General features: G+C 37.0%; 1 protein-coding gene across 1 annotated transcript in view; it reads right to left on the bottom strand.

The window, feature by feature from the left end:
* Positions 1-13,014, bottom strand: part of SNTB2 (syntrophin beta 2) — a 108,789-nt gene that overhangs the window by 15,245 nt on the left and 80,530 nt on the right. Inside the window, exon 5 of the mRNA XM_023246128.2 lies at positions 1,418-1,614. Coding sequence (XP_023101896.1) covers positions 1,418-1,614 — 197 coding nt within the window. The remainder of the gene's footprint in view (positions 1-1,417; positions 1,615-13,014) is intronic.

Raw genomic sequence — 13,014 nt, 5'->3', positions numbered from 1 at the left:
CGGGGCATTGTAGACCTTCACACTGAGGACACAACCCAGAAAGCACATTCTGTGGCCAAGACAAAAACCAGAGTCCTGCAGCCCTTAATGGGGTGACTAACATCTCCAAAGACAAAATGGGCAGGAGACAGACAAGTGAGAAAGACAATGTGGATATGGTAGCCTTGGTCAAAATCCAATGTGGGGACTTACTAGTCATTACTTGACTCATCATTGTGGTTGTGAGGAAAGTACCGAGCAGGTCCTAAAGAGTTGAAGAATTAGGTCATTTTGACAACACTTAAAAAACTGTCGCTGTGCCAGTTTTAGAAGATGACCCACAGAAATGCTGCCTATGCAAATTCTCAAGCCATGGAGATCCCTCACTTTCCAAAAGCAATGGAAAGAAAGATAAGTATCACAAGACATTCTGCTCTTCACACATTTTCTCTTTCTAAAAAATCCTATAAAGCTATGTTTATAAAATAAAATGCATAGAGAAGAGGGGCAAAATCAAATAAACTGACTTTGCAGTCAAGATAATCAAAGTAATTCAAACCCTATTAGAAACTCAAACATTTTGACTATTCTTTGTTCTTGCTAAAATGGAAAGTAATCTGGAAATATCTATACAGATGTATATGTGTACATACACAAATATATATATACAAAACCATAAGGGTGCCTAGGTGGCTCAGTCAGTCAAGCATCCAACTTTGGCTTAGGTCGTGATCTCACAGTTTGTTAAGTTTGAGCCCCACATCAGGGTCTCTGCTAATCAGTGCAGAACCTGCTTTGGATCCTCTGTCTCCCTCTCTCTCTGCCCCTCCCTCATTTTCTCTCTCTCTCTCTCTCTCTCTCTCTCTCTCTCTCTCTCTCTCTCTCTCTCTTTCTGTCAAAAACATTAAAAAAAAGAAACCATATAGACTAGCCACAAGAGGGCGTTTCAACAATGAAGAGACACCACCAGGCTTCTTTCCTTTAGATGCTTATTTCAGTAAGTACTGAGCACACACTTTCAAACTTTTGAAGACAAATTCCTACTCAAAATTCCTCATTTTTCTACAGCCATAAGCCTTGCCAGATGCTTATATTTTAAGGATGTCTATCCATATCTTAGACACCAAATCTTCTGAAATAGAGGGTTAGTGCATCTAGTACTTCATTAATGAATCTTTATACTATCACATACAGATGAGGAACAGCACATATGAGGAACAGCAAAACTGCCATGTTGTACATAGGGTGTTATGAATGAGCCACGTACAAGGCTACTACTGAAACAGAAAAACCAGGTTTCTTTCTATCATGATAATTTTAAGCTGCCATATTTTGGAATATTTTTAAGTCTGGCACATATGTTAATAGTTTTTACTTTCAAATAAAGTATAACAGTTCCATTTAACTACTGCTAGAAGTGATACATCAGGATCTATACCTAGAGAGACTTCCTTAATTAGTTCAGCAGCAGCATGACAACCCTGAACAAGTATCCTGGTCCAGGTTGACAGATCCCGATGTGTCTCCACTCTGAAGAGATGCATCTCAATGCCCTGCCGAGAGCCCGTCCGAGTAGCAAATGTAAGGTCAGATCCAAGTGAGGGTGATCGACATCCAGAGCCAGAATGAACCAACCTAGGATCACAAAAAGGGCAAAGATCAAAAAGTAATTAATGTATCGTTACAGGAACATGTCAGCAATTTATACTGAAAAATAAGCAAAAAATTATAAAAGCCCTCAGCAGTTATTGGAAAAGTACATTTCAAAACAATATTATATAGTCTTTGAAGTATATAGTATTCTGTTTTCCCATAAAATGACCCCTATTGTCACAGGCAGAACACTGGGCTGGATGGGCTAATGCCCAATTTTCCACTGGCTTTTTTATGCTCGCAAAAGGCTATACATACCAAAAAAAAAAAAAAAAAAAAGATTCAGTTTTGGTTAGGAAGTGTTAAGCCCCCACACATGCACAGCCTCCCCTATTACCATCACTCACTTGACGGTAATTTTTTTTTTTAAACCAAGAATGAACCTACACTAACACATCATAATCATCCAAAGTCCACAGTTTACTTTAGGGGTGACTCTTGGTGTTGTACATTCTATAGGTTTGGACAAATGTGTAATGACATATATCCATCATTACAATATGCAGAGTATTTTCAATGCTCTAAAAATCCTCTGTGCTATGCCTATTCATCCACCTCTCCTCCTGGCAATCACTTATCTGTATACCTTTTACCTTCTTTTCTTAGTTGCGTTAGCAACTAAGCATTGCTGGTATGATGTTGAAAAGGAGTGGCAAGAGGGGACAGGACATCCTTGCCATGTTCCTGACCTTAGTGGGAAAACTTCCTGTTTCTTCCCATTAAGTATGATGTTAGCAATAGATTTTTTGTAGATAGTCTTTATCAAGTTGAGAATGTTCCTCTCTACTCCTAGTTTACTTTTTTTACTATGAGTGGGTGTTGGATTTTTTCAAATGCCTTTTCTGCATCTCTTGATAGAGTCATATGATTTTTCTTATTTACCTTGTTGATATGATGGATTACTTTAATTGATTTTCGAATAATGAATCAGTCTTGCATATGTGGGATAAATTTTTTTTATACTTTTTTTTATACTTTTTTTTATATACTTTTTTAAATTCATTTTGCTAATATTTTGTTGAGGACTTTTGCATTTATGTTCTTGAGAGATACTGGTCTACAGTTTTCTTATAATGTCTTTGTCTGGTGTTGATATTAGGGTAATGTGAGCCTCACAGAATGAGTTAGGAAGTATTCCCTCTGCTTCTATACTCGGAAAGGGATTGTAGGGATTTTTTTTTTTTTTATATTTATTTATTTTGGGAAGGCGCATAAGTGGGGGAGGGGCAGGTCGGGGGGACAGAGGATCTGAAGCAGGCTCTGCACTGACAGGCTGACAGCAGTGAGCCCGATGTGGGGCTCGAACTCACAAACTGCAAGATCATGACCTGAGCTGAAGTCAGGACACTCAACCGACTGAACCACCCATGTGCCCCGGAATTTCTTTCTTAAATGTTTGGTAGAATTTAACAATGAACCCATGTAGGCTTGGTGCTTTCTGTTTGGAAGACCCTACACTTTTCACAAATATTAATTAAAAATGGATGTTAGATCTAAATGTGAAATGTAAAAGGATAAAATTTCCAGAATTTCATTAAAAGAGAAAATCTAGGTGATCTAAAAAGATACAACACCAGGGGCGCCTGGGTGGCTCGGTTGGTTGAGCGTCCGACTTCGGCTCAGGTCATGATCTCACGATTCATGATTTCGAGCCCTGCGTTCGGCTCTGTGCTGACAGCTTGGACCCTGGAGCCTGCTTCGGATTCTGTGTCTCCCTCTCTCTCTGCCTCTCTCTCTCTCAAAATGAATAAACATTAAAAAAAAAAAAAAAAAAAACTTTAAAAGATACAACACCAAAAACATGATCCACAAAAAAGGTGTTAAGTTTGACTTCATAAATTAAAAACTGCTGCTCTTTGAAAGACACTGCTAAAAGAATGAAAAGACGAGCCAGAGTAGGAAAAAATATATGGAAAACAAATACCTGAAAAAGGACTAATATCCACAATAAACAATGAACTCTTAAAATTCAACAATAACAAAAAAACCCAGGTGAAAAATGGGCAAAAGACTCACTTCTTAGTATATATCCGAAAGAAGTGAAATCAGATTCCTGAGATATTTTACATCTATGTTCACTGCAACATTATCCACAATAGCCAAGAGGTGGAAGCAACTTAAATGTCTACTGACAGATGAATGACTGAAGAAAAATGTGGCATTTACATACAATAGATTATTATTCAGCCTTAAGAAGAAGGAAATCCTGTCATATGCTATAACACACAAGAACCTTTTAGATATTATACTAAGTGAAATAAGCTAGTCACAAAAAGACAAATACTGCCTGACTCTACTTACATTAGGTATCTAAAGGGGTACAACTCAGAAACAAAGTAGAATGGTGAGTTGAAGCCAGTAAGTCGTATCAACTACTGTGCATCTCAAGGGTTTCAATGAAATGCTTACGTGAACATTTCTTCATCTAACTCCTGGTTGACTGGAGCAGGGACCATTATTTCTGATAAATGTTGTGCCTGGGGACTTTGAACTTCAGTCTGTTCAGAGAGCGTATATTTTTTAGGCTGTGCACATTATGATAAGAATGAGACATAATTAATTTCTGTTCCTAAAGTAAATAGCCAGTGAAAACTGATTTTCTAAATTTTGAAGCTACTCGACTATAACTCTTCACTTCCATTCACTTGAAATGTGATACTGTTCCATTATATTAAAAAAACAAAAAATGATGTGCCATCTTTTTACTTTTTTGCTTGTTTTTATTTTTATTATTTTTTCAAATGTTTATTTACTTTTGAAAGAGAGAGAGAGAGAGAGAGAGAGCGAGCACAGCAGGGGAGGGACAGAGACAGAGAGGGAGACATAGAATCCAAAGCAGGCTCCAGGCTCTGAGCTGTCAGCACAGAGCCCGACGTGGGGCTCGAACCTATGAACGATGAGATCATGACCCGAGCCAAAGTTGGACGCTTAACTGACTGAGTCACCCAGACACACCTTTTTGTTTGTTTTTAAATGTTTATTTCTTTTTGAGAGACAGTGTGAGCGTGAGCAGTGGGGGCGGGGGGGGGGGGTGGAGAGGGGAGAGAGAAAGGGAGACAGAGGATCCAAAGTAAGCTCTGTGCTGATAGTAATGTGGGGCTTGAACTCACCAACCATGTGATCATGACCTGGTTAAGCTGGATGCTAGCTGCCCCCATCTCTTTGCTTTAAAAAGTGAGTTCAAACTCATTTGTGGGGGGCTAGGTAGTGATGCTCTTGAAATACTTTTAGATGTAACAAAATGAGAGCCTTAACTAATGTTTTGGGGAGAAGGTTCAAATCAAGTATGAGGCAGCAATGAAACAAAGTACAGAAGAGAAAATACTGAGAAACAATTAGCAAAAAACCCTAGAGTTTCTGTCATACATTGTATATACTCTGTCCCATACTTTTTTTTTTTTTTAATGTTTATTTTTGAAAGAGAGACAGACTGCAAGTGGGGAGGGGCAGAGAGAGAGGGAGACAAAGAATCCAAAGCAGGCTCCAGGCTCTGAGCTGTCAGTACAGAGCCTGATGTGGGGCTTGAACCCATGAACAGTGAGATCATGACCTGAGCTGAAGTCGGACACTCAACTGATTGAGCCACCCAGGCGCCCCCCATGAGATTTCTTAAGAACAGAGTTTCAAGGACAAAGACATGTAACATTCATGAACTAAAAACTATTTTTAGATACAAGGGAAAGAGCAGAATATTGTCTAAGAAAGTACTGAGTGTTAACGAAATATATTTTAAAAATCCCTTCAACTAACAGTGAAAAACTTCCCATGAAGAAAAAATCTCAAGCCCAGATGGCATTGCTGGTGAATTCTACCAAATATTAAAAAAAAAAAAAAAAAAAAGAATTAATGCCAATCTTTATGAACTCTTCAAAAAAAAAAAAAAAAAAAAAAAGACAAAGGAACACTTCCCAACTCATTCTATGAAGCCAGTAGTACTCCAATACCACGCAAATATCCTCATTAAAATACTAGCAAATTCAATCTAGCAAAACCAAATAAGATCTATCCTGTAAGTGCAAGGTTGGTTTAACACCTGAAAATCAATATGGTAATATACCATATAAACAGATAAAGGACAAACCCACATGATCATTGTTATTAGACATGGAAAAAGCATTTGACAAACCCCAAACCCTTTCATGAAGAAAATACCCCAAAAACATGGAAGAGAATTTATTCAACCTGATAAAGGGCATCTATGAAAAGCCCATAGCTAACATCACACTTAATGGTAAAAGACTGAATGCTTTCCCATTAAGATTGGGAAACAAAGATGTCTGTTTTTGCCACTTCTATTCAACATTTACTGGAGATTTTAGCCAGAGCAACGAGGCAAGAAAATGAAATAATAGGCACCCAGAATAGAAAGTAGTACAACTACCTCTTATTTGAAGATGATATGATCTTGTACATAGAAAGTCCCAAGGAATCCACTAAAAACCTATTAAGCTAATAAGTTGAACAAGAATGCAGATCAAGATATAAAAATTAATGTCTTGATTATATACACTACCACCAAACAATCTAAAAAGGAAATTAAGAAAACAATCCGAGGCGCCTGGGTGACTCCGTTGATTAAGTATCTGACTCTTGGTTTTGGCTCAGGTCACGATCTCATGGTTAGAGTTCGAGCCCCACATTGGGCTCTGTGCCACTGTGTGGAGCCTGCTTGGGATATTCTCTCTCTCTGTCTCTCTCTGTCTCTGTCTCTCTCTCTCTCTTTGCCCCCCTCCCTCCCCACGCCCCCCATCCCGGTCTTTCTCTCTCTTTCTCCCATCCAAGTACTAATCAGGTCCAACCCTGCTTAGCTTCTGAGATCAGACAAGATCAGGTGCGTTCAGGGTGGTATGGTTGTAGACTCTGTGTCTCTCAAAAATAAATAAATAAACTTAAAAATTTTTTAAAGAAACAATCCATTTAGGAAATAAATTTAGCAAATGAAATATAAAACTTATACTCAGAAAACTACAAAGCATTGCTAAAAGAAATTAAAAACCTAAATAAATAAAAAGATACACTGTGTCACAGACTAGAAGATAATATTTTTAAGATGGCAATATTCCCTAAATTGATGAACAGATTCAATGTGATCTCTACCAAATTTCATGTCTTTTTTTTTGTAGAAATTAACAAGCTGATACTAACATCCAAATTAAAATGCAAGGGACTCACAATCACCAAAATAATTTTGAAAAAACAAAATTGAAGGATTCATACTTCTGATTTCAAAACTTACCACAGGTATATAACTGATAGTCCAGAAAAAAAAAAAAACCACTTACAGTTATGATCAATTGATTTTTGCCAAGAGAGTTCAATGGAAAAAGAATAGTCTTTTCAACAAATGGTACTATGATAACTGGATATTCCCAAGCAAAACAATGATATTTGACCACTACTTCATACTATACACAAAAATTGACTCTAAGAATTAAGTGTAAGAGTTATAAAGCTTTTAGAAGAACGCAAACGAGTAAATTTTTGTAACCCTGGATTAGGGAAAGCCTTCTCAGATTAAGACACAAAAATGAGACACAACATATGAGAAGACTGAGAAATTGGACTTTATCAAAGTTAAAAGTTTTTCTGCTTCAACATTTTTTTAAATGTTTATTTACTTTTGAGAGAAAGAGAGAGAGACACAGAGGCATGAGTGGGGTAAGGGCAGAGAGAGGGAGACACAGAATCTGAAGCAGGCTCCAGGCTCTGAGGTGTCAGCACAGAGCCCAATGCACGGCCTGAACTCACAAACCGCAAGATCGTGACTTGAGCCAAAGTCAGACGCTTAACCAACTGAGTCACCCAGGTGCACCAAAAGCTTTTGTGTTTCAAATGACACTATCAAGAAAGTGAAAGACAACCCACCGAATGGGAAAAACATTTGCAAGTCATATATTTAATAAGGTATTTGTCTACAGAATATATAAAGAATTCTTACAAATGAATAATAAAAAAGCAACCCAGTTAAAGGATCAAGGATTTGAATAGATATTACTCCAAATAAAATACACACATGCCCAGTAAGTACATGAAAAGATGCTCAACATCATTAGCTATTAGGGAAATGCAACTTAAAACCATGAGGATGAGCTACAATGTATCATGCTAAGCGAAATAAGTCAATCAGAGAAAGACAAATACCATATGATTCCACTCATATATGGAATTTAAGAAACAGAATGGATGAACACATAAGAGACTCTTAAGGATGGAGAATAAACTGAGGGTTGACAGAGGGAGATGGGTGGGAGATGGGCTAGATGGGTGATGGGTATTAAAACAGGCACTGTTGGGGTGCCTGGGTGGCTCAGTTGGTTAGGTGTCCGACTTTGGCTCAGGTCATGATCTCACGGTTCGTGGGTTTGAGCCCTGCATCAGGCTCTGTGCTGATGGCTCGGAGCCTGGAGCCTGCTTCGGATTCTGTGTCTCCCTCTTTCTCTGCCCCTCCCCTGCCTGCTCTCTCTCTCAAAACTAAATAAAAACATTAAAATTTTTTTAAATAAATAAAAATAAAAAGGGCACTTGTTGGGGTGCCTGGGTGACTCAGTCAGTTAAGCATCTGACTTGAGCTCAGGTCATGGTCTAGCAGTCTGTGAGTTCCAGCCCCACATTGGGATCTGTGCTGACAGCTCGGAGCCTGGAGCCTGCTTCAGATTCTGTGTCTCCCTCTCTCTGCCCTTACCCCACTCATGCCTCTGTGTCTCTCTTTCTCTCAAAAGTAAATAAACACTAAAAAATAAATAAAATAAAACAAAATAAAATGACATAAAATAAAAAGGGCACTTGTGATGAGCACTGGGTGTTGTATATAAGTGGTCAAATACTGAATTCTACTCTAAGTGGTTTCATGTCCCACATTTAGGTCTTTAATCTATTTTGAATTTATTTTTGTGTATGGTGTAAGAAAGTGGTCCAGTTTCATTCTTCTTGTGTGTTGCTCTCCAGTTTTTCCATCACCATTTGTTGAAAAGACATCCTTTTTCCCACTGGATATTCTTTCCACCTTGTTGAAGATTAATTGGCCAAATAATTGTGGGTTTATTTCTGATTTTTCTCTTCTGTTCCATTGATCTATAGGTCTACTTTTATCCCAATACCATACTGTTTTAATTACTACAACTTTATAATATAACTTGAAGTCCAGAACTGTGATGCCTTCAGCTTTGCTTTTCTATTTCAAGACTGCTTTGGCTATTTGGGGTCTTTTGCAGTTCCATACATATTTTAGTATTCTTTCTTCTAGTTCTGTAAAAGACGCTGTTGATATTTTGATAGGGATTGCATTAAATGTGTAGATTGAGTAGTATAGACATTTTAACAATATCTGTTCTTCCAATCCACAAGCATGGAACATCTTTCCATTTCTTGGTATCGTCTTCAATCTCTTTCATCAGTGTTTTACAGTTTTTAGAGTACAGGTCTTTGACCTTTTTGGTTAGGTTTATTCCTAGGTATCTTATTGTTTTGGTTGCAAGTGTAAATGGGACTGTTTTCTTAATTTCTCTTTCTGCTACTTCATTATTAGTATATAGAAATGCAACAGATTTCTGCACATTGATTTTTGTGGACTGTGATTTTACTAAATTCGTTTATTAGTTCTAGCAGTTTTTTGGTGGAGTCTTTTGGGTTGGCTGCATAGAGTAGCACATCATCTGCAAACAGTGAAAGTTTTACATCTTTCTTACCAATTTGGATGCCTTTATTTCTTTTTGTTCTTATTGCTATGGCTAGGGCTTCCAATACTATGTCAAATAAAAGTGGTGAGAATGAACATCCTTCTCTTGTTCCTGACCTTAGGGGAAAGCTTTCAGTTTTTCCCCATTGAGTATGATGTTCGCTGTGTGTTTTTCACATAAAGTCTTATTATGTTGAGGTATGTTCCCTCTAAAACTACTCTGTTGAGGGCTTTTATCACGAATAGATGTTATACTTTGTCCAGTGCTTTTTCTGCATCTACTAAAATGATCATATGGCTTTCATCCTTCCTCTTACAGACGTGATGTATCACACTGATTGACTTGCAAATGTTGAAACACCCTAGCAACCCAGGAATAAATCCCATTTGATCATGGTGAGTGATTTTTTAAAATGTATTGTTTAAGTTGGATTGCTAGTATGTTGTTGAGGATTTATCCATCTTTGTTCATCAGAGATATTGGCCTGCATTACTGTGTGTGTGTGTGTGTGTGTGTGTGTGTGTGTGTGTGGGCGTGTGTGTGTGGTGTCTTTGTTTTTTTTAATTTTTTTAAATGTTTTATTTATTTTTGAGACAGAGAGAGACAGAGAATGAGCAGGGGAGGGGCAGAGAGAGAGGGAGACAGAGAATCCAAAGCAGGCTCCAGGCTCTAAGCTGTCAGCACAGAACCCGACACGGGGCTCGAACTCACAATCCGCGAGATCATGACCTGAGCTGAAGTCGGACGCCCAACTGACTGAGCCACCCAGGCGCCCCTATCTGGTTTTGATATCAGGGTGATAATGGACTCATAGAATAAATTTGGAAGTTTTTTTCTTCTATTTCTTGGAATAGTTTGAGAATAACAGTTATTAACTTTTTTAAATGTCTGCTAGAAATCGTCCAGGAAGGCATCTGGTCTTGGACTTTTGTTTGTTGGGACTTTTTGATTACTGATTCAGTCTCCTTGCTGGTAATTGGTCTGTTCAATTTTTCCATTTCTTCTTGCTTCAGTTTTGGTAGGTTATGTGTTTCTGGAAATTTATCCATTTCTTCTAGGTTGTCTAATTTTTTTAGCATATAGTTTTTCTTATATTCTCTTACAATTATTTGTATTGCTGTGGTGTTGGTTGTTATTTCTCCTCTTTCATTTGTGATTTTGTTTGAGTCCTTTCTCTCTTTTTATAAGTCTGGCTAGAGGTTTATCAATTTTGTTGATCTTTTTAACAAATCGCTCCTAGTTTCATCGATGTGTTCTGTTGTTTTTTGGTTTCTATATCATTTATTTCTGCTCTAATCTTTATTATTTCCTTCCTTCTGCTGATTTAAGGTTTTGTTTGTTCTTCTTTTTCTAGTTCCTCTGACTGTAAGGTTAGGTTGTTTGAGATTTTTCTTGCTATAAACCTCCCTCTTAGAACCACTTTTGCTGCATCCCAGAGATTCTGGACCATCGTGTTTTCATTTTCATTTGTCACCATGTAATTTTTTGTTTCTTCTTTAATTTCCTGGCTGACCCATTCATTGTTTAGTACCATGTTATTTAACCTCCACTTGCTTGTGCTCTTTCCAGATATTTTCCTGTGGTTATACTTTCATACCAGTGTGATCAGAAAAGATTCATGGTATGACTGTGATTTTTTTAATTTGTTGAGACTTGTTTTGTGGCCTAATATGCGGTCTAATCTGGAAAATGGTCTATGTGTACTTGAAAATAATGTGTATTCTGTTGTTTTAGGATGAAATGTTCCAAATATAAATGTTACATCAATCTGGTCCAGTATATCATTCAAAGTCACTCTTTCCTTATTGATTTTCTGTTTGGATGATCTGTCCATTGATATAAGTAGGGTATTAAAGCTCCCTACTATTATAGTGTTACTATTGATTAGTTCTTTATGTTTGTTATTAACTATTTTATGTGTTTGCATGCTTCCATGTTGGGTGCATAAATATTTACAACCGTTATTTCTTCTTGTTGGATTGTCCTCTTTATTATTATATAGCATATAATAAAATACTTTGTTATATACTTTGTTAATATACTGACAGACTTGTCTCTTGCTACAATCTTTGTTTTAGAGTCTATTTCATCCAATATAAGTATTGCTACCCTGGCTTTATTTTGACATCCATTTGCTCAACAAGTGTTTCTCCAACCTGTCACTTTTAATTTGTAGATATCTTTAAGTCTGAAATGAGTCTCTTGTAGGCAGCATATAGATGGGTCTTGTTTTTTTTACTTATTCTGTCATCCTATGTTTTTGGAATGAGGCATTTAGTCCCTTTACATTCAAAGTAAAGTGGGTGATGGGCATTGAGAAGGGCACCTGTTGGGATAAGCACTGGGTGTTATATGGAACCCAATTTGACAATAAATTCTATATTTAAAAAAACAAAGTAATAATTGATAGATACGTATTTACTGCCATTTTGTCACTTGTTTTGTGGTTGTTCTGATAGTTTTTCCCTGATCTTTTCTTCTCTTGCTCTCTTTCATGGTTTGCTGGCTTTCTTTGGTGATATACTTGGATTTCTTTCTCTTTATTCTTTACATATCAATTACTGGTTTTTGATTTGTGGTTACCATTCAATTTGTATATAATATCTTCTGTATATAGCAGTCTATATTAAGTTGATTGTCACTTAAGCTTGACCACACTCTTGACTCCCACTGCAACGTGTTAGGTATATGGTGACATGTTTTTTTACATCCTTTTATTTTGTGAATGCCTTGACTGATTTTTACAGATATACCTATTTTTACTGCTTTTGTGTTTCTTACTTTTCATACTCATAGTCTTTCCTTTCCTCTCAAAGAATCCCCTTTAACATTTCTTGAGGGCTGGTTTAGTGGTCATGACCTCCTTTAGTTTTTGTTTGTCTGAGAAACTGTTTATCTCTCCTTCTATTCTGAATGACAGCCTTCCTGGATAGAGTATCGTGGCTGCAGATTTTTCCCTTTCAGGACTTTGAATATATCATGCCACTCCTTTCTAGCTAGCAAAGTTTCTGCTGAAAAATGGGGTGTCCCCTAGTATGTAACTATCTTCTTTTCTCTTATTGCTTTAAAATTTTTTTCTTTATCATTACTTTTTGCCACTTTAATTACTATGTGTTTTGCGTGAACCTCGTTGGGTTGATTTTGTTGGGGGATCTCTGTGGCTCCTGGATCTCGATATCTGTTTCCTTCCCCAGGTCTGGGAAGTTTTTAGCTATTATTTGTTCAAATAATCTTTCTGCACCCTTTTCTTTCTCTTCTTCTGGGATCACTATAATGTGAATGCTATTGTGCTTGATCGAATCACTGAATTCCCTAAGTCTATTCTCATTTTACATAATCTTTTTTTTCTCTAACCTGCTCAACTTGATTACATTCATTACTCTGTCTTCACGGTCATTCATTTGTTCCTCTGCTTCCTCTAGCTTGCTGTTTATTCCATCTAATGAATTTTCATTTCATTTATTGTGTTCTTCAACTCTGGTTCTTTTTTATCTCTTTGTTAATGGTCTCACTCATGTCCTCCACTCTTTTCTCAAGCCCATTGTCTATCTTTATGACCATTACCTTAAATCTCTATCAGGCATATTATTGATCTCCATTTCATTTAACTGTCTTGCTGTGATTTTGTCCTGTTCTTTCATTGGGGACATAATCCTCAGTCTCTCTCTTTTTTTTTTTTTTAATGTTTATTCATTTTTGAGAGACA

Source organism: Felis catus, chromosome E2, assembly GCF_018350175.1.
Source record: "Felis catus isolate Fca126 chromosome E2, F.catus_Fca126_mat1.0, whole genome shotgun sequence".
Lineage (NCBI taxonomy): Eukaryota > Metazoa > Chordata > Mammalia > Carnivora > Felidae > Felis > Felis catus.
The sequence above is the reverse complement of the archived record's forward strand: the minus strand, read 5'-3'. Positions and strand labels throughout refer to the sequence as shown.